The 22,080-nt window shown below is 42.1% G+C and overlaps 1 protein-coding gene across 2 annotated transcripts in view; it reads right to left on the reverse strand.

Annotated features, from left to right (window-relative positions):
- TRIP12 (thyroid hormone receptor interactor 12) overlaps positions 1-22,080 on the reverse strand; it is a 3,849,287-nt gene that overhangs the window by 52,468 nt on the left and 3,774,739 nt on the right. For both annotated transcript variants that reach the window (XM_044071052.1, XM_044071053.1), the window contains one exon: positions 11,307-11,420. In XM_044071052.1, the coding sequence (XP_043926987.1) occupies positions 11,307-11,420 (114 nt within the window). The remainder of the gene's footprint in view (positions 1-11,306; positions 11,421-22,080) is intronic.

Raw genomic sequence — 22,080 nt, forward strand, 5'->3', positions numbered from 1 at the left:
TCCTGGATGAAGTAGATCCTTGAAGGCTGTCAGGGCATTTTGAACAGTTAGCATCTCTTTTAGACTGATATGTAGATGCATTTGGTTTGAGGTCCATGTGCCCTGAATGCATCTTCCTGCCATGTGGGCCCCCCAGGTATAATCTGATGCATCCGTTGTTAGTGTCTGCCTGGCTGGGGGTAATGTGAATGGCTGTCCCTTGTTTTGGTGACAAGCCTTTGCCCACCATCGAAACTCCTGTTGCAGGCAGGGAATGAGAGTAATCATAGTTTCCAGGCTGTGGCAATGTTGAGTCCAAACACTTTTTAGGTCCACTGAAGTTTCCTCATATGCAGTCTTGCATATGGAATTAGTAGGATGCAGGATGCCATGAAGCAGAAAGCCTGCAGAATTTTTCTTGCAGATAACTGGGCCTTTGTTGCCAACATTTTGAAATAGGTAGTCAGTTGTCTTTGTTTGTCTGGCATGAGATAAGCCATCTGGGCAGTTGTATTTAAGCTTGCACCCAGGAATATTATCTCTTGAGAGGGTACTAGTTTTGATTTATTTTCGTTGACTGTGTACCCTACGCATGTTAGAAGTCTTTTCACAAACGACAGATGCTGTAGAAGAATGTTCTTGTTCTCTGCTTGAATTAGACAGTCGTCCAAGTAAGGATATATTTGTATTCCTCTTTGTCTACAGAATGCAATTACTGGTGCCAGGCACTTTGTAAAGACCCTGGGCGCAGTAGATAAGCCAAAGGGCAGTGCAGAGAATTGGTAATGCATTGAGCCAGCCTTGAATCTGACGTATCTTCTGCATATTTGTCTGATTAAGTCACAAGCCAAAGCGTTCTTGCCCAGCATGGGCAGAAGCTGCTGCAAAGTCAACATCTTGAATTTTGGTATATCCAGGAATGTGTTTAAAATAGATAGGTCCAGTATTGGCCTCCAGGCCTTGTCCTTTCTGGGTACCAAGAACAGTTTTGAGTAAAATCCTTGTCCCTGCTCTTGCGCTGGTACTTGTTGAATGCCCCCCATGTCCATGGGGGATGAGACTTGTTTTTGTGCCTCTGCCCATTGATTTTTTGGCAGATCTGGCCAGCCGTTTGCCTTTGGCAGGGTATGGAAATGGAACTTGTAGCCTTGTGACACGATATTTAGAACCCACTTGTCCTGGGTTATAATGTGCTAATTTTGAGAAAAAAGTGATAATTTCCCCCATAAGGGTGCTGCCAGGAGATAAGTGTTTGGTGCAAGCAAGGGGAAATCATTGGGACTGTTTCCTGTATGGTTGCGATTTGTCTTCTCCAACTTTGGAGGTAGAAGCACCCCATTGCTTTGACCTGTATGAACCTTGTGCCTGGTATCTGCCTCTAGGGTGTGTGGATCTGCCCCTTTGAGGTCTGTCTGACACAGGAAAGGACCAATTCTTTGTTGGCCATTGTCTACTAAACCTAGGTGGTTGTACTTGTAAAAAAAATCTTTGACAGTTTGCATAGATTTAGCTTTGTCCTCCATTTTCTTTAACACCTCTTCTGCTTTATCACCAACGTGTCATGCTGTAAAGGTGCATCTAATAATTTAACTTTGACATGATCAGGCAGATTTTGTTCCTTTAACCAAGCATGCCTCCTAATTACAGGACCCATAACTGTGGCCCTGCAGGAGGCCTCCAAAGAATGAAAACTACATTGCAAAGTATGCTTTCCAACTTGTTCAGCTGCATGCAATAAATCCGGCATTTCCTTGTTTTCTGCACATTCAGAGCTTAACAACATTTTCTGTTTAAGCAATGCTATGACATATCGCTGATATTTGAGCATATGAAACTGACAGTTTAAGGCCCTTATAGCCAAGGTAGCAGATGTGTAAACCTTTTTTCCCCATCTATCCAGTGCCCTAGAATCTCTGTCAGAGGGGGTAGGGTTTTTGTAGCGGAAGCCTTTACTCCTTTGGGACCCTGTGAAATAGTTTCTGGGTCTGCAGCAGGGTTTTTAAAAAGGAATTTATGAGAGGCAGGAACCCTGTAATGTACGTCAGGCTTAACAAGAGCTGGAGGTAAACACATCATCTACAATGTCTAACACAGGTGGAATGGCTAGTGGCCTGTGTTGAGGTAGTAAAAGGAAATCACTGAGCCTCTTTTTAGATTCTGAAAAATCTTGACTCTCCCAGTGGAAATGCTCCCTCATGGTATGCAAGGTTTCCCCAAAAGAATAGTCCTCTGGAGGAGAAGCTGAAGGTATAGAGCCTTCAGCATCAGAATCCTCATGGGGGGAAGAGAATATTCCTGATCAGAAGAGGAATCAGAAGAAATGGAAACCTGATCTGAAGAATCATAGTCAGTCTCTTGCCTAGGCCTCTTATCAGGAGGGGGATGGGAACCCCTGATCAAGGAAGGTAATCAAGTCTTCGGCCATTTTGAGCATTTGTTTTTTGGGCCTAGAGGCCTGACCACGTGGCTCTTGAGTTTGTTTCTTTGCTTTAGAAGGTGCTTTAGTCTTTGCTTTGAAGCTGAAGTCAGTTTAATGTAAAGATGTTTAGGTCTGAATACACCATCAGAAGCCGGTGCCTGCTCAGCGGCGCCGGACCCATCTGAAGGAATAGTATCCGAGGCTCCAATACCTTGAGTTTCCAGATGCATGGCAGACTCCACGTGGGAGTCAGTAGCCGCCTGCGACTCTAAAGTAGCGGGCATCAGGGGCTGCAAAAGCGCCTCACTGAGAACCGGCGACTGGCTTAGGAGAAGCTTCGTTGTCGGTTTTGGCCTCGGTTGTCTATCTCTCTCCTTTTCTTTGCATTTTTTGTGAACTCCGGTAGCCGGACGGCTATCCGACGACATTTCTGGATAATTAAACCGGCGTCCAAAATAGTTTAAAGCAAAATCATATCGACGCTTAATAGTGCATTGGTTAAATCTAGCACAAAACCGACAACCAGAAACGTTGTGATCAGGGCCTAGGCAAGGAATACAGTAAGAATGAAAATCCTTATGAGGTATTTGCTTTCCACAAGAAATACAATTATTTACTTTTTCTGACATCGGTCTGGAGCAAGAAAAAAGTTTCCCCAACGGGGTACTTAGCTTTACTGAAGACTTCGGATCTGAAACTCGAACATGAAAATCTCAGGAGTCAGCCGACTGGCACTTGCGAACTGCTTCGGGCACCGCGCGGCAAGAAAGACTGAAGAAAATGGCGTTGGCTGCTTCTTTAATACCCCTGACATCAGGGAAGGGGGGACAGCAGCCGATGCAGGACCCAGGACTTTGGAATTCAGGCCGACTGAGGGCAACCTGCCAGCAGGATTACCCAAATGTAATGACCGCAACAGTGAAACACAAAGAACATCAGCAGAGTCATACAAACACTGTAAATAATGTGTACAAACACTGTAAATAATGTGTAGTGAGTGACCTGTGCAATACAATAAACTAGAGTTATTTAAAAGCAGATTTTCCTCACAAGTGGAAGTTGCAGATAAAGCATTCCTCATTCTTTCACAATATGCCACAACAAACGTTAACATATGAGCCTGAAAATTCAAAATTCTGAAAATCAAAGTTGCAAAGGTATACACATTTCCCACACCTTCCAATAACTTTCCCATCCTCATCAGAAACAGTAGGACTGGAATTAACTAAGTGCTTAGCAGCAGTGGGATCTACTAAAGCTATACCTGCTGGGTCAGGTTTGGGAATAGTGTATAAAAATTAAAAAAAAAGACTCGAGGAATTGTATACATCCTATCTGCTTTTAGGGGCAGCTTGCTGACTCAAGAAAATTGCAGACAATAACACACACACATCTTCTAAAGCAGACAGAACAGAAAGAATGGGTGTAGATTTTGGAAAATCTTTCTGTAATAACTCAGCATTTTCTGAGAGACTGAGAAACCTCAGTATTCAACCATTAAAAACACTGGCACATTCTAGCAATAGTCTCAGGGAAACTGAAACCCCCTAGGGAGAATCAAAAACTGAGCTCTCCTGAGTCTGAATCAGAAATCTAAGGGAAAAAATATATCTGTCCCTGCATCTTTCTTTTCAGATTTAGAATCCTCAATCTCTTCAGGAAAAGAGGAATCTTTCTTTTTTACCCTGAATTAAACCCTAAACCAGACTCAGTAAACTACTTGTATCCAAAGAAAAGTGAGGAAGTTACAAGCTAGGTTTTCATTTTTTTTTTTGGACAGGAAAAATGGGGCCAACCAGCAGCTTCCCAGTGATGGGCCCAGCATTCTGACACAAGAAGGAAACTTCCCTGTTCCCTCTCAGAGGACCATCAAGAGTGGCTCTCCCTTACCATTAAGGAGACCCCCAACAGCCACAGAGGGCATGACTAAACTCAGACCACAGTGGCTGCAGTTGCTAGACCAGAGGGATCCAGGGTAAAAGATGGCCACAGCAGAGTCACCCCACTTGTGGATAAGGCAAACTGCTAGCTTGCTGTGGTGGCAAAAGCTATTTCCTTATTTTTTTTTCTTTTTGTGACTGGAAGAAAGACCAACCATGGGAAGGATGGTCTGTTCCATGGTCAGGTTGGACATAGTGCCTCTTTCCTGGGGAATACAAGAAGCAAATGCCAGTAAACACTACTTTGACTGAAAAACACAGTAAAAAGCAGTTCAAACCACCATGCCTGCCCCCCAAAAGTTAAATAAATGCATTTTCTCCACATAGAAAATGTTTTCAGTTACTTTACACCAGTTTTCAACAGACAGAAAAAATGTACACTTCATTTCAAAGTACTTTACTGTCTCAAGACAGTCTGTTAAAACACAACATTCCTAGCTTTAAAATACCTTTCTTGACGAGGAATGTAATAAAATATGAACAAAAATAATAAAAGGGAAGATTTTCCCCCCAAAGAAAAGTTATCTGCCATTAAGGGAAAGCACAAGCCAACTGTCAATCCTTGAAAATGTCAAAGGAGCGTACTCTTTGGTAGCAGTAAAGATCTGAAGGGCTTTGTGCCCAAACTTGTCTTTCAGTCAGCTCAGCTCAACCTGCTTGACAGTTTAGACATGTGGAAAGTGCTCTGAAGCTTTGGAAGCTGGCCAGTTGCTATATCATTGGCAGAATATAACTCGTATAGCTAAGGCTACAGCAGCAGTGATCAGTATGATAAACTGAGAAGGTTCACCAATGGGACACTTATCTGAATAAGTGTAGGTAATGACAGCAGCCAACAACAAAGTGGAAAGCACACCAAATGGAGCCAAAATCCTGCATTTTTGGACTGGTGGCAAGATAGCCTGAGGCTCTTACACTCTTACGCCCACTTATGTAGTCCTACACCCATGGGCTTAGATCTTAATGAGACCTTGGAAGCTGGCTGGCAGTTAAATCCTTGCCAGAATATAACCTGTATAGCTAAGGCTACTAGCAGCAGTGACTGATATGATGACCACTATGCTGGCAGGGTAAGCAGAGTCTCTGCCATCAGTAGAAATGGAGAGTGCATGTGGTTAGTTTCAGGGATTGGTGGTCAAACTGAGACTTGACAAACAGATGGTATAAGAAACCATTCAGAGATATGAGAACAGGCTTCTCTAGGAGGTGAGATCACAGGAGAGAAAACTATACTTCTCAGGGCCAGTTATCGGCTACAAGAATGGCGTTTGAATTGCACTATTTAGGTTTCTGCTGAAATGCCAATACAAAGGGAAAATGACAAAAGCATGCAGAAGACCAGGAGGATACTGCTAGACCAAAGCATAATGGAAGGTCTGTCCTGTGGGAAAATGAATAAGTAACTGCCCAATTAGTTCTGGTTGGGGATTCAAAGTGGTCTCAGCAAGGCTTTCTCTACAGGTGGAAGATGGCATCCACCACACTGACTGTGGGATCATTTGTGAGGCAAGAGTAAACAATCGACTGAGCTTTTTCACTTGACAGCCTGAGTGGGAATATGTACTGCTATAGGAAAGGAATGAGTCAACATGGGCCATTCCCATAACTTCACCATCTCCTCACAAAGGGGGCAGGACTGGGTTGCCCCTACTTGGTTATGTGCCAAAACTCTGCTAAATTGCTGCAGTGGATGTCAAGTGCATCCAAAGGAAGAAGGTCATGTACAGCCTATAAGGAACAAGGTCATGTACAGCCTGTAATGGAAGCAGATTATCCTCATCTCCAGTACACTGACATGCAGACAGGTCTCTTATAGTTACCAAGTCTGTTGGAGTGTCTGACAAACAAGGCAGAAGCATATTTGGTGACTGCCATATTTGGTGGGTGGAGGGGTAAAGTGACTGACTGAATGGACTGGCGTAAGCCACCATAACACATGCAGACAGCAAATCTGAGAGTCTCTTATCAGATGGGATCACTAGGTCGAAGTTCTAAGACCAACAAACCCGGAATATCAAGAACCCTTGTACAATTCCTGGAAAATGGGATTAAGGAAATTGTCACGGTCATGAGACCCAGTACTCTGAGGCAGGTAGCAACCATCTGCTAGGACATTTTGAAGATGTCAAAGAAGGGAGTGAGCCTTCAAATTCTGTCTGTTGAAAGGCAATCAATGCAAGTGTGTATATTTGGGTATCAAGACAATGAAGAGCTCTGCTTGTGTTGTCTCAGTCTGTGACTTTGTAGTGTTCTCTAATATTCCCAAGGATGAGAAAACTGAAGTTGACAGTATATTGATTCTAACAGTGACTTCCTTGTTGACGCTGCTAAAAGCCAGTCCTCAAGATAAAAGAAACCTCTTGCTTCTTTCAGCCAGAGATTAGTTGCAACAGATGCCAAACATCTGGCAAATACCTTAGAGCTATAGTAAGACCCAAACAGAGGAGCACTGAAATGGCAAGGATTGGTCCCCACTCTGAAGTGCAGGAACAACCTTAGCTATCTTCAATTCTATGTAGGCTTCAAGATGTCCATGCAGCAAATAAAGTCTCCACTATCTCCAAAGTAAGTAGTAAATGCACCACTGCCACCTGGAATCTCAACTTTACCTACAGATGTAGGCAACTTAGGCCTAAAATGGACCCAAGGTCCTCCTCCTTCTTAGGACCTAAAACTAATCTTGAATATCCACTGGACCTCCTCTGATCTGGAGGGACCTCTTGGATGGCTCTTTTTATCAATACACTTTGCACCTCTAGTCTGATTGCTGTCGTTTGATGGGGCAAGATGTCTGGAAGGAGCACAGAAGCATACTTTGTAGGAGATATACGAATGGTGTGACGTAATCTCTGGATCCAACTGTCCCATGACATGGCCTGCAATGCAGGAAAGTGCAGGGAGATCAGACTCCTGGTGGTCTCCAGATGGCGACAGGCTACTCCTCAGGAATTTTGCAACTGATTCCTTGGAATCCTAGGAACTGCAAAATCTCAGACTCTTCAGACCAGCTCACCCTCTAGGATGATTGTCCATTTTGGAAACTTCCATAGCATCACTAGTTTCTATCAGAATACTAATAAAAGTACAGCTGGTGGTATGTGTTGTGCTACAAACTTTCTGCACTCCTCCACTTATGACAGAAAGGAAACTTTACTCAAACAGCAGGAAGTGTCTTCCCTTCTGCAGCTTCTCTTTCACGTTGGGCCATAACAAAGACAAACTCTCACAAGAAGCATTCCTGAAAGATGCCTTGCAGATTTCTGAAAAGTGTTATGAAGAAGCTGCATGGACAAAGTCTTGAAATATTCGCTAGTGTTGCCACCTTGGACTAGCTTGTGCTGTAAGTTTCCATGAGGCAACTTTTTCAACATCACTGGGGTGTTCTCTGTCAAGCCAAGCTGAAAATGAGTCAAATGCATCAGGTAGTTGACGGCTCAAATGAAAAAAGGCACTCGATGCATATACACACTTACCCAAATGGTCCATCATCCAAAACTCCTTACAGATCAGTGGACCACTGGACAATCTTCCGAGGGATCCTTCTTTAGGGTAGCAACCACAACAATTAAAGTCAGTTGTGGAAGCCCTACTCCAATACTCTCACTACTTTGAAGGCTAGAAGATCCTGTCCGGGCTCCTAGCTGTAGTTGCTACTACATTTGGTTCTTACTAAGCATGCAGTCAACAGCTGAAACCACCCAAGTTGTGGAAAGGGGCAGGACAGAAAGCATCCTGCAGTCTTTTCTTAGGGTAGGATAAGATTAGTTGATCATGATCCTCTCTGCCTCATTAACTCTAACATCTCCACAAATATGGGGTCATTAGCAGGGGCAATAGGAAAGCTTCCTTTCTAAATCTGCATTCAGTGTTCATGATTCTGTGATGAAGTCCAACTGCTTATTTCTACACTCCTTTTCCTGAATACACTGGAAGGAGGTCTCATTTAAGTGTTAGGAAGAGGAATGAGAATTGGTTATCTCTATTCCATCCCCACAAGGGCTTTCTACCTTACTGGAACAAGTATAACTGGGCCAAGACACCAAACTAAGGGATGTCTAATTGTGGAACAGATGTATGTGCGGACTCCAGATGGGTTCATCCACAAAGTCTCTGAACTCTTGGTTATTGTTGCTGAGGGTCACATCACTGAAGACACCTAGGAATGAAATGGTCCCAGTTGACACAGCAAGTAATGTCAATACCGTTAGGGCTCGGCACTAAAGATGTTTTAATGCTGAGAACTCAAATGAAGTGAATGATGCTGACAATGGCCCTGAGGGTATTTCAGCTGAAGTTGGTAGAAACAGCGAGAGAAGGGAGGACACCCAACTCAATTTCTGCCTTGACCAATACTTGCATCAAGTCGTCTCAATCAACATGCAAGGAAGAATTGGTGATGGGCCTGGATGAATGCAAGGACACTGCTAAGAAGTCTAGATTCTAATTATCTAGAAAGTTCCTTGTCATAAGAAAACCCATTCACTTAAAGTGTCCGATTCTCAACTACTATGACCTTGTGCTGAAAGATGCATGTGGAACAATGAGTAGTGTTATTAGATTTCTCAACCACTACTTTTGTCTATAACAGCTATCCATGTGGCTTCAACAAGAGGGGAGGAAGCTTTTGCATTTATAATGGAATCAGAATCAGCAGCTTTTATTCTGTCTTTCAGAACTAGCAATAGAACCACTTGGTAACAAATGATTCAAAATGAATTTAGGCTTTCCTGCAGAATTCCAGAAAAAAAAAAAAATATATATATATATATATATATATATATACACACACACACACACACACATATATATATATATATATATATATATATATATACATACACACACACACACACACACACATATATATATACATATATATATATATATATATATACACACATACATATATATATATATATATATATATATATATACACATACACACATATATATATATATATATATATATATATTTTAATAAATGTCACAGACAAGCCCAAGTGTTCCCCCAGACACACCATGTGTAAAGAAGAATATTCTGACAGAGAATTTTGTCAACATTTTTGAAAACCTGATGCCTTATTTCTATCCATCTCTACTCATATAGAAACAAACAAGGATAAGAAAATTCAAGTTGAACTGAACCCACAAGTAGAACAGATAACTGACTAGCTAAAATTAAAACGGCAACTTGACAGCAATGAGGAGGAATAGGCAAACAAAAAACCTAGCCTTATTCTACAACTGCTGTCTACTAAATACAACAAAATGAAAGGGTCTGACTTGACAGGTCAACTTCACAAAAATTTCGGCAAATCTGAAGAAAATACCAACCAAAACCATGAAAAAATTGCGTCTGTGACTGCTTGTTGATGTTTGCAGGAATACAGCAAATTTAATCTATTGAGGAGGGAGTTGGTGCATTATGGGAGCTAAAGGAGGAGTTTTGGGCCATGGAACAGTTCTACAAGCGTTGAAAGACTGCTGCCTATGGCATGCTAGTCCTGCTGCTGAAATGAGTGGAAGTGATCATCTAACAGCTGAGTTTTGCTGGAACTGCAGACCCATTCAGTCACATCTCACCATATAACAATCAGAACATTACCACTGCTGAAATGCTTTTTTGTCATATACATATAAAAACTAAGTAGCTTACTATAACACTACAAACTGATTTATCTTCAGTTGGTTGACTAACATGAATTATCAACATCCTAAAGGTAAGCTGCTACTTGTCAAAAATGGAAACATCAATTTCCCAGTATGCATGCGCAGAAGTTGTTTCTTCACACACGCAAATATTACAAAACCTCCACCCCTGACATATATATATATATATATATATATATATATATATATAGATAGATATATATATATATATATATATATATATATATATGAGGTAATGGGAATATTGCGGGTGGGTAAGTACTTTTTCAAGGCACAAGGCTGTGACATGAGCTAAGATGGGAAAAGCATGTGTAATAAGTTCATAAATTTACATTTAAAGGATATGTGAAAAAATATATTCAGTTGCTCCAGTGCCTTCAGAGTCTTCGGAAGTAAGGCCCACTATCACTCCAATCTCAAGTTCATCAGTTTTCCCCAAAATAAGGGAAAAAATAATTTTAACAACACTTACTGATAGGACATTTATCTACAAGAATTTCATGCCAGAATGACTAAACTGCTATTTAACTATTAATCAGTAGTAAAGGAAATCAAATTAACAAAACTCTGAAATATTAAGAATAGTTAACTGAAGATGGGCAACACTGCTTTTACATGAAACATATCAACAGACAGGAGGAGCAGTGAGAGGCTAGCCTTAGTCACATGCAAAGTGATATTCAGCAGCTTAAAAAAATGTCTGGGCAGCAACCAACACCTGCAATGTCAAAAGAATGCTTTGGAGGGGCAAGTACATCTCACAGAAGAAACCGCTGCACTGGGACAGACACCCCATCCACATAAAACAAGCTCATCCCTGTCCATAGTCAAGTGCAACTTCAAACAGAAACAGATAATTTTCCCAAGGACTGCCCCAGAGGCAGCTCCTAAATGCTTCATTCTGTGTGTGGGTCCCCTCAGATTATCTACGGTATGATCCCAGTTATCATTAGGAGTACTATATAATTATCAACCATGGAATGGGTAAGGCACATCTCTAACCAAATGGGATAGGTAATTTGTGCATAGAAAGAGAAAATGGCTAAGCTTAAAATGGCCCGCAAAGGAGCTTGCCTAATACTCAACTGCAAACCTATGAATAAACATTAGGGAACTGATGTTCACAATGAACACTCAGCAACAGTCCTTTCTAAAGGGTGATCCAAGAATCCATTTCACAGTGTAACAAATCAATGTCACCTGGAAGTAATCAGTTTCAGCTATGCACAGAACCATTCGGCAATGACTCAAGTATCAGTGAATTTTACTTAATATCAGTGCAATTAAGAGCTACTTACCTCTTCTGGATAGAAATACTGCAGATGATGAAGAGGGAAGACAGATTCAAAGCCATCTCTAAATGATTCAAACTGTCTGGCAACGCCTTCATTCAATGTCCAGTGCACTACCAACTGTTGAAAGACAGCACTTGTTGTAGAATGATTAAATGCAAATAGTTAACATAAAAAATGGCTACAGTACAAGAGCTTTTGATCTCCATCTCTACATTCTGTATACTTAAAACTCCTAAGAACTATAACGTAATGTGTGAAAAAGCTAAGAAAATATTAACGCCTTACCTTCTGACCTTACTATTTGATTATATATTAGTTGCAAATTTTAGCGGGGTAGTGCACTGATCAAGACACAGCCCAGATGAAAAAGCATTCACAGAAAAGAAACAAAATAATTAAAACAAAAAAGCTGTCATAAAATATAAACAATAAAAAAGTCAAAGAATGAACCAACTGCATGTTCCCATACAGGCATCCAAGTAAAAAGTGTGATGATAATCTGAAAACAATTAAGGTAATTATATTACCTTAACTTACTGTGAAAAAGAAGGTGACAGAAGATCTGCTAACGTCCTCAAAACAGTTTTACTAAAAAGAGTTTAATCAATTTTGTCTGCTTAACTCCATTAAGCTATTTAACCTTCCACATTCCTAAGCCACAGTGAAAAAACTCTGACCTGCCAGCCAAATGCAAATATAGTCTGCCTACAGCATCTACTGCTGACAATCATCTGTGCAGAACATGGAAAATGACTACTGCTGCACTCCTTTCTATCAGCTATAAGAGTAAGCAGCAGAGGCATAACTAGGGTATAGCAAAGGCTTTCAGTCGATCCATGTAGGTCATGGCTTGCAGTCCCAGTATCGCCAGCTGTTGCAGGTGTCTAGAGAGATACATGCAAAAGGATGCATTATACTCTATTAGTGGTCTGATGACTTAAGTACAGTGAAGTTAAAACATCCTTTGACCTGGATGCTATGCTCTTTCTTATGAGGTATGCTACATAGGCTTTCCTTACCACTGTGGAAACTTGGTGGTCGAAGTTCAGATTACTATTAACCTGTGTACCCAAGTCTCGCACCACTGGGATGGAACTCGGGAGGGGGGGGGTGTGTGCTGTCAATACTGTAATTTGTAGGGAACTCCGTTTTGCTAAAGAGAATAATAACTTTTTTTGCATTTAGTTTTAGATCATGGCTTTATCATTTGTTTGCGTTACCCTTTCTTGTAATATGCTGACATCATTAGGGGACTCAATGATTGCTCCCAGTTTGCAATCATCAGTGAACTTGGTTACCCAAAGGCCATCTACTTTGCCTAGACTTCTGAGAAACAGATGCCACACAGTAAGAAGCCCAGCACAGACCTCTGTGATAGTCCATTGGTGACGGGTCTACTGGTGGTGGTGCACTAACCAATTTTGACAGTGTGAGTTCTGTCGGTGAGCCAAATGGCTATCCATCTAGTAACATAAGGGCTAATCCCCATCTGGGAGAGTTTCTCAAAGATGACAGAGTGGGGAATTGTGTTGAAAGCCTTGGAAAGGTCAAGGTAGGGTGTGTGCACTATCTTGCCTTTGTCCACGGCTTTGGTGACATTCTCAAAGAAGTCCACCAGGTTTAATAAACATGAGGGAGGGTGGCCTATTTGTTAAGGTGCTTGCCTTACAACCACAAGGTGCAGGGTTTGAGTCTCACAAGGGATAATTGGCTAGGCTTACGATGGCTCACAAGGGCAGTTAGCTTAGTACTAACCTATGATCTACCCTTAGCAAAGCCATACTAGGTTGAGTCCAGCATTTGGAGGTTGCCTATGTCCTTGTTGATAAGGTCAATGGTAATTCTTTCCAAGACCTTGTAGATGAGGTTGGTTAGACTTATGAGTCTGTAATTCCAAGGGTCTGTTGATGGTCCCCATTTATGCAAGGGGATTACTGTTGCTGTTCTCCATTATGCAGGAACATAGGAAGTTCTCAAGCTATGAATACAGAGAATGCAAAGTGTGTCCACTAGGTCTTGTTTTAGACTGTTTGGTAAACAACCTGTGATATTATCTGGTTCCACTGAGGTCGTGTTTTTGGCCTTGGCAAATTGCAAAGATGACCTGTTCTCTAGAGATACTAGGCAGGCACAGGGCTGGTGCCATGTATGCTCTGGGGTTTATATCATGAGACTTGACATCTGAAAAGGTTGACTCTCATTTGTTCGACACAAAAATGTCAAACTCCAACTTACCCAAACGGGCAAATCACCAATTTCTTTCCAACAGAAAATAATCGGTTGCCCAAACACCAACGCCACACAAAAACAAACATTTAAGTGGGGAGCTTCGCCCCCCACACCCCCAACACACCCCTAACTAAATATTCTAACTCCAAGACCGCGATGCAGTCAGGGAAAGGGCAGGTGTAACAGAATGGCCAACCGATTTCTTTCCATTGGAAAGAGATCTGCGATTTGGCCTTTCGGGAAAGCTGGAGTTTGACATTTTCATGTTGAACAAATGAGAGTCGACATTTTAAGATGTCGATCTCATGATATAGACCCTGCTTTGGGATATAGTAGGTGGGGATAAGGGGTTGAAATTTCTGCTGAATCTGTCAGGTAGCAGGCTGGCGATATCTTTGGGTGCAGTATGAGTGATCCCATCTACAACCAGTTTGGCACATAGCTGGGCATTCCCTTTTAGACTCTGGAAGTAGTTAAAGAATACCTTATGATTTAGCTAAGGATGCGATTTTAAATTTCATTATTTGCTTCAGAAGACTTTACAAGATTTTTGATTTTCTGGTTTAGGCTTAGGAAGGAACTCTTCCTCTGCAGAATGATATCCATCTTGCTTTTGGACAACAGTTTCTTCCGCTTGTTATATAATCTGTTTATACTTGAAGTCCACTACGGTGGATTGTTTTTACAGGAATGGCTGGTTTTGATCCAGACAGGTACAGAAGAGTTTATGCAGTCACTTATGTGCTTGTACAGAGCATTTGCGTACACGTCTGCATAGTGATCATTGAAGTCTGCAACTGAAGGCACTATGAAACATTTTATACCATTGCTTAGTAGGCTGTAGTTAGCTTTGGTAAAGTTTTTTATAATTTTGGTTCCAGTGCAGGTGTCAGTTCCAGCAGTTACTTCAAACGAGACTGATTTGTGGTTTAACCTAACCAGGAAGGGCATCATGCATGAGGAAGTACATTGATCCCCCATGTTGGTGAGTACTGCATCCAGAACATTGCAGGCCCTTGTAGGGGTGCAGAATATTTGTTCCAAAGCATTTGTGTTAAATTCCAGGAACCTCTGGGAGAGTGTGTTTTTACTTGTAAACGTCCCCCAGTCTATGGAAGGATAGTTGAAATCTCCCATGAATAACATGTTGGGCTGTATGGGGAGGGATTCCATTAAATCGAGGGAGGCAGTGTGCTTATCCTGGTTCATGGTGGGGGATCTACAGCTAGCAATGATGTGGTATGGCACTTTCCCAATACTTAATTAGACATGGAATAGTTTGAGAGAGTCATACTGTTTGACCAGTCTCGAAGTGTATTTGGTGTTGATGAAAATGGATACACCTCCACCTTTGGTTCCTTCACACTCATTTTGAGGTCTGAATGTGTGGAAGGTATTGTAGCCTTGCACGGCCGAGGTGCTCTCATTGCTCTTGAAGCAAGTCTTGGTAACTGACAGATGTCAGCATCTTCTAAGGTGAGGAGAGCTTTCAGGGAGTCCAGTTTCATGTTTAAACTCCTAGCATTAAGCAGCACAACCCTGAGTTTGTTTCGATTAGATTTTGTTACGTCAGAAATGTTGTTTTGACACTGCCTAAAAAAGGCACTATGACAGAGACAAGGGCCTTTACCAGTATTCGAAAGCCTAGGTGGGACAGGTGCAGACCATCTCTAGCAAAGCAGCGAGGTCTGTCTACCATATCCTCCAAAGGCTGACAGATACTGAATCCCTCTGGACTGACACCAGACGCTGAGCCAACTGTTGAAGTCAATCATTTTTTTGTTTATATTGTGGCATCATCCTAGGCGCGGGTAGGATACTGCTTAACGCTAGGGACATACCTGTCTGGGACACAATCAGAGAGTTCCGTCATGTCTCTCTTCATATAATTTAGACAGATACGTCCCAAGTCATTCATTCCAACATGGACTATGACAGAGTCATAATGGTGCTTGTTTGAGTGACCTGAGTGCATGCATGATTTGTTATATCTTGGCACCTGATAAGTAGCTGACCATAACCTTCTCCTTGTCCAGTATGAGGGGGACATCTGTCTCTCTCACTATGACATATACATTTCATGTGTTTTGCCTTAGGGGCTTATTTGTTGAGACACAGGTGTGTGTGCTGATATGTGTAGTGGTTTCTTTTTACTTGGTGGTGAGTGTGGGTGGTGTGCATTTGGGAGGTCTCTTCTCTTGGCAGACTTTTAGTGAGTACCTCAGTGTATATGGGTTTATGCGTGTGAACTTAATTTTGAGTGAGAGGTGAGGTTTGCATGAGAGGTGAAGTGTGTGTGCTGACAACCTGTTTGATGTCCAGTTTGTTTTTACGTGAGAGAATTGACTCCAATTCCACAGTGAATTTGCATCTCTTTGCATCTCTTACATAGGGTGTTAGTTTGCTTTAAGAGTGAATGGTTGTCAGTATATATGAAGCAATTGTTACAGTGCCCCAAGATGCCCATATCAATCAAGCCGGCCCATCCATTGTGGCAGGATTTTTCTGAATGTGGTATTTGGGAAGGAAGTGGACTAGCTGAACTTAGTCACAAACAGCACAGCATAAATGAAGCAGTAATTCAATTAAATACAGTTAAAGTGCAGTGCTGCCTTAAAATATACCTATTTTTCCTTGTTTTCAGTGGATGCCTTGGATTTCAGTGCAGATGCACTCCAGACCTGTAGCTAAAGTTTCCAAACATTCAGAAGTTCTGGTAAACTGAGGGCTAACCCACGCAAATGAAAAGCTTATATACAGGCACATTTAAACAGTTTAACACAACTACCAATGGGAAACCCCAAAGTGAGCCTTTCTCCAGCAATCCTTAACTCGGATGGGTCCTGAACTACAAACTTCTGCCACAAGGGTGTAGGGTGGCCACTGTAATACAAGATGACTGGTTTAAGAACACGATGATACCAAACAGTCTAGATTCAGCAGGTCTGAATCTAGCCTATGCTATATAAGGGAAGGAAATAATTTCTAGACGGGAAGGAGTAAGGGAGAGTCACTTAAAGGTTTAAGTGAGTGTTTTTAGTAGTATACCATTTGATGATCTGCAGTGCTACCACCCTCTGCACACACTGGCAGCTCTTCGAGCATCTGTGAACAGTGGAAAACTATGGAGAGCATTTCCTAGAGGATTTTAAACCACAGAGGTTATATAGTTAATCCCTAAGGCCAATCAGATAAAAACACACTAAGCTATTGACCAGTAGCTCCCACCTTGGATGGGTAGAATTTAGCTCTCCGCTCCCACCAGAGTGCAAAAGAACCCTCCCAATGTAAAACAAACTAGCTCTGAGAGCAAGTGCAGTAACAAATGCTTTAGAACAGAGGAAAGAATTCCTGCATTATTAGGAATCCTTGGAAATAAGTTCACTAACCCTGAGAATGTTTACAGCATACAAATCTTTGCAAAACTTACAAATATTCTGCCAGACACAGGAGAAGTTTGGCAAACTCAGAACAGCTTTTGCAGTATACTGTTAAAACAACCTAAGTGCAGTACACAAACAGATGGAGTTTCATTAAAAAGTGCAGGCTGAAAAACAATGACAAATTAAAAAAAATAAATACATGCGGCACAGAAGTATTAAACATCACTTTAACAGAGCAACTGCAAAAATATACTTGCATCAGCTTTGTAGGTTCAGATGGTTTTAGAAACAATACAAGTCTTGCAGTCACAGGTGGCCAAATCCAGGCATAAGGAAGGTCTAAATAAATGAGCTTCCTGGCACAGGAAGATCCTCTGGAACTTTCTATAGAATGCCGGCAGGAAATGGAGAACAAAGAATGTGCCCTCAGTTTAGAAGAAAATGATCTAACAAGAGTTGCTTGATTTAATAGAGACTGACAGACATATTAAGATCAATGAAAGAAATAGACTACAGAAAGTCAATAAAACCCCAAAAGTTAAAAGTTTGGTAGACAAATGAACACAGTAATTAGGACTGTTCATAGAGATTCATGTCATATAACTGAAGTAAACAGGATACATTAATGTGGAGCTAAACTAATAACAGATAATGTCTTACCACAAAACATAGGGTAGTAAAGGAAAGGAAGGAAGGGGAGAAAACGAATGCCATCATGGAAGTATCGAATAGAGAAAACTATAAAGCAATTAAGACAAGAAGTGTCACTGTTAGAAGAATACAGAAGAGGGAACAGATTAACAAAAATACTGAGGAAGATATAGGTGATAAAAGCAATGTGCAGTATCAGAACATATCAGGATCTATCGTGCACTATTACAAATAATAAACTAAAAATATCAGCACAGGCAGAAAAACTTAGAAGATATGAAGATAAATATAAAAGGAAAAGTACAAAATCAGCAATTTACTGATGACTCAAAAAACTTTTATAGAGGATTGGGAAACAAGACTAAAGGAACTGAATCACCACCAAAATAGAAACGGGATACATTTTGGAGGTGGGACATAAAGATGCTAAATATTAGAAAAAGTAAAAGAAAAAGAAGTTCAAATGTAGAGGATATGAAATGGAATGAAGTAACAGACAGAGAGACTGAAACAAAGTTAAGAAAAGCTCCTAACTGGAAAACCCCAGGCCCAGATGCAGTACCTAACTTCTGGCTAAAAGTATTAACATCCTTACATGACAATTTAGCCATGCCTAAGAACTATTTATTATGTGCACCCTGAACAGACACCAGCCTGGTTAACAGGAAATGCAATACTCCCCATTTAACAGCGAACCTGCAAGCTATCCTAAAATAGACCAACAACTTGCCTTCTGACGAAGTATAAACTATACACTGGAATTAATGCTGACAGAGTTTATAGTCCTTTAGAAGAAAACTCGAATATGGCAATAGAACAAAAAGGGTAATAAAAGAAAGACATATGGAACTAACAAAAACAGTGTGGAACAAAACAGAAACTAAACAAAATAAGTTCCAAAGGACAAACCACGGCAGTCCTTCTAAGATTAACAACAACCTAAGATTAACAAAAAAAAAAACAGTACTGTTGTGTACACTTACCATAAATGTAGATGTCAGAGTGCATTCACTGTTGCAGTCATCACACTTGGGTTATCTGCCTGCAGGTAGCCCCTCAGTCAGCCCGAATACCAGAGTCTTGGGATTTCTGTGTCGGATGCTGTCGCCTCATCCATGACGTCAGGTCGTCAGTAATATAAAACATGCAGCCGACGCCATTACATCAGTTTTTCTTGCCCCAGATGTCAGGAGCCCCCAAAATAGGAAGCAATCAAATGGTGTGGAAAACCTCCAGTAAAAAGTAAATACCATTTCCATAAGAAATGGCCAAAAAAAAGAGGATAGGTAGAAGGTATAGAAAGACAGGTTGCTGGAGGGAGGGTAACCAGGACTGCAACAGTGAAAACACTTGAACATCTACATTTATGGTAAGTGTACACATCTGTACTATGTTCTTTGTGTTTTACTGTTGCAGTCATCACACTTGGGTTGATTCCCAAAGCTGAGGAAGGGTGGTGGCAGTCAAGAAATAGTAGGGCTGGCTAGCAGGCCTTGTAAGACTGCTGTGGCAAATCCAGCTCTGGATTTATAAAATACAGGTAAGTGGTAATGCTTGGTGAAGGTGTGTACAGACCTCCAGGTTGCAGCTTCCAGGATGTCCCTGGTAGGGACTCCCCTGAGAAAAGCTGTAGAGGTTGAGGTAGCTCTAGTGGATTGAGGTCTAATCCCCTGGGGGTAGGTTTACCATGGTGTTTGTAGCAGAAATTGATGCAGTGTGCTAGCCATTTAGAAATGGTTTGTTTGGAAATGGTCTTGCCCTCTGCCCTGTAGCAAAGCTGACCAGCATCTGGTCAGATTTTCTGAAAGGTTTAGTTCTGTCAAGGTAGAACCTGAGCTGTCTGTGCACGTCCAAAGAGTGCAGGATCCTTCCCCTTTATTCTGAGGATTAGGAAAAAAGGTTGGCAAATGGATGGATTGGTTTAAAGCCACACTGGATACCATCTTGGGCATAAAAGATGGGTTAGTCCTGAGGGGGAACCCTGTCCACATGGAAGATAATAAGGGCCTGTAACTCAGACATTCTTCTTGCTGAAGTGATGGCTAGCAGTAAGGCTGTTTTCCAAGAGAGGAATTTTAACTTTGCTGTAGCAGCAGGTTCAAAAGGGGAAGCGTGAGCTTCTCTAGTACAAAGTTAAGGTCCAAGGCAGGAGTGGGAGCTCTCCTTGGGGGTCTTAAATTGTTAGCTCCTCTCAGAAACTGTTTAATCAGAGGGTGAGAGAAGAGGGGTGGCTCAGTATTGTAATGAGCTTAGATGGCAGAGGCATGAATCTTAAGTGATGAGGAGGAGAGGCCTTTGTGGAGCAGTTCTGCTAGATAACCTAGGATTTGAGGCAAGGGGGGCATGGCTGTGTCCTTCCCATTGAGACTGGCTCCAAGAACAGTATCTATTCCACTTTTCTGAATAGGATTTCCTAGTACTGGGCCTCCTCTGTCTTTATCAGGGTTACTGGTGATGTATTCAGGGAACAAGCCAGGCTTCCAGGTTCAGGGATTGCAGCTGAGGATGCAAAATCTGTCCCTCCTGCTTGATAGCAGAGAGGGTGTCTGCTTTAGGTGCCAGGGTGGCACTGCTGTTAGACTGCGTAGGAGTGGGTACCAGTGCTGGCGTGGCCCATCTGGTGCAATAAGGATTGTCCTTTGCCTGTCCTGTTTGATCTTGAGGAGTACCTTTGGAAGGAGCGGCAGAGGAGGAAAGGCATAGATTGAGAGGTTTTTCCATGTGAAGGAAAGGGCATCCACTTTCCAAGCTTGGCTGTGGGGAATTCTGGTGCAAAATTTGTTTAGTTGATGGTTTTGGGGGGAAGCAAAGAGGTCCATCTCTGGTGTTCCCCACCTGTGTATTAGAAGTTTGAATGAGTTTGGTTCCAGTTTCCACTCATGTGGGTCCATTAGATTTCTGCTTAAGTCATCTGCCAGTGAATTTTGTTTACCTGGCAGGAATTGAGCTTGCAGGTGCACTTGGGTGCTTAAGGCTGTGTTCCACGGTGTCATGGCTAACCTGCAGAGTGGGTAGGAGTGAGTTCCCCCCTGCTTGCCTAACTGTGGTGTTGTCTGTCTTTATCTGGAGTTGTCCTGGCAGGATAAGGTATTTGAAGGCTGTCAGTGCATTCTATACAGCTAACATTTCTTTTTGATTGATATGCAGGTGAATTTATCCTGGGCTCCATTTGCCCTGAATGCATATGCCTGCCATGTGAGGCCCCCCATGCACAGCCTGATGCGTCTGTTGTCAGAGTTTGGACGGCGGGGGGTTGTAAGAAAGGGAGTCCCTTGTTGTGGTTGCAAGCCTCTGCCCACCAAAGGAACTCTGTCATTAGGCAAGGAATGATAGGAATCACTGCTTCCAGGTCCTGGGAATGTTGATACCAGAGACTTTTCAAATACCATTGGAGTTTCCTCATATGCAGTCTTGCATATGGAATCAGTAGAACACGAGAGGCCATGAACCCTAGGGCTTGCAGTATTTTTCTTTCAGATAGCTGGGTTTGGGTGGCCAGTAGTTTGAAATAAGTTGTCAAATACACCTGCTTTTCTGGAGTGAGGAATGCCATCTGGGAAGTTGTGTTCAAGCTTGCTCCCAAGAATACAATCTTTTGGCTTGGTACCAGATGTGATTTCTTTTCGTTGATGGTATACCCCAGAGAAGTTAGGAGTCTCTTTACAAAGGTCAGGTGCTGAAGTAGCAATTCCCGATTGTCTGCCTGAATCAGGCAATCGTCCAAGTATGGGTAAATTTGAATATTTCTCTGCCTGCAGTAAGCAGTGGCTGGAGCCAGGCACTTTGTGAATACCCTGGGCGCAGTAGATAAGCCAAAGGGAAGTGCAGAGAACTGATAGTGCATAGAGCCTGCCCTGAAATGTAGATATTTCATGCCAGATTCCCTTATGGGGATGTGCAGATAAGCTTCTTTTAAGTCTATGGTAACTAGCCAGGAGTCCTTGGCTAGCATAGGAAGGAGCTGCTAGAGTGTAAGCATTTTAAATTTTGGTATCACCAGGAAGGTGTTTAGGGTTGACAGATCCAGAATAGGGCGCCAAGAGTTCTCTTTCCTGGGCACCAGGAACAGCCTGGAGTAGAAACCCTGTCCCCTTTGCTCTGCTGGCACGGGTTGAATAGCCCTGATACTGAGAATAGAAAGTACTTGCTTTTGGGCCTCTGTCCACTGGTTTGGAGGAAGGTCTGGCAATCTGCTTGGAGTTAGCAGAGAGTGGAAATAGAATCTGTATCCCTGGGATAGCAATGTTTAAGACCCATTGGTCCTGGGTAATACACTCCCAGTTTTTTGCATGCAGGGAGAGTTTTCCTCCTGGGGTGCAAGTACTCGGGCATGGCTGGGAAGGGTTAAGGACAAGTCATTGTGAACTTTTCCCTAGGGGGTGGCTTACCACTCCCAGTTTTTCAGGAGGGAGCACTCCATTGTTTAGATCTGTGCATTCCCTGAGACTGTAGTCTTTGTGATCTGTTGCCCCTGGGTTTGGACTGAGAAGGTCTGGAAGGGACTGGAAAGGACC

This window comes from Protopterus annectens, chromosome 5.part0 (genome assembly GCF_019279795.1).
Source record: "Protopterus annectens isolate FY-2018-M chromosome 5.part0, PAN1.0, whole genome shotgun sequence".
In the NCBI taxonomy this organism is placed as follows: Eukaryota; Metazoa; Chordata; order Ceratodontiformes; family Protopteridae; genus Protopterus; species Protopterus annectens.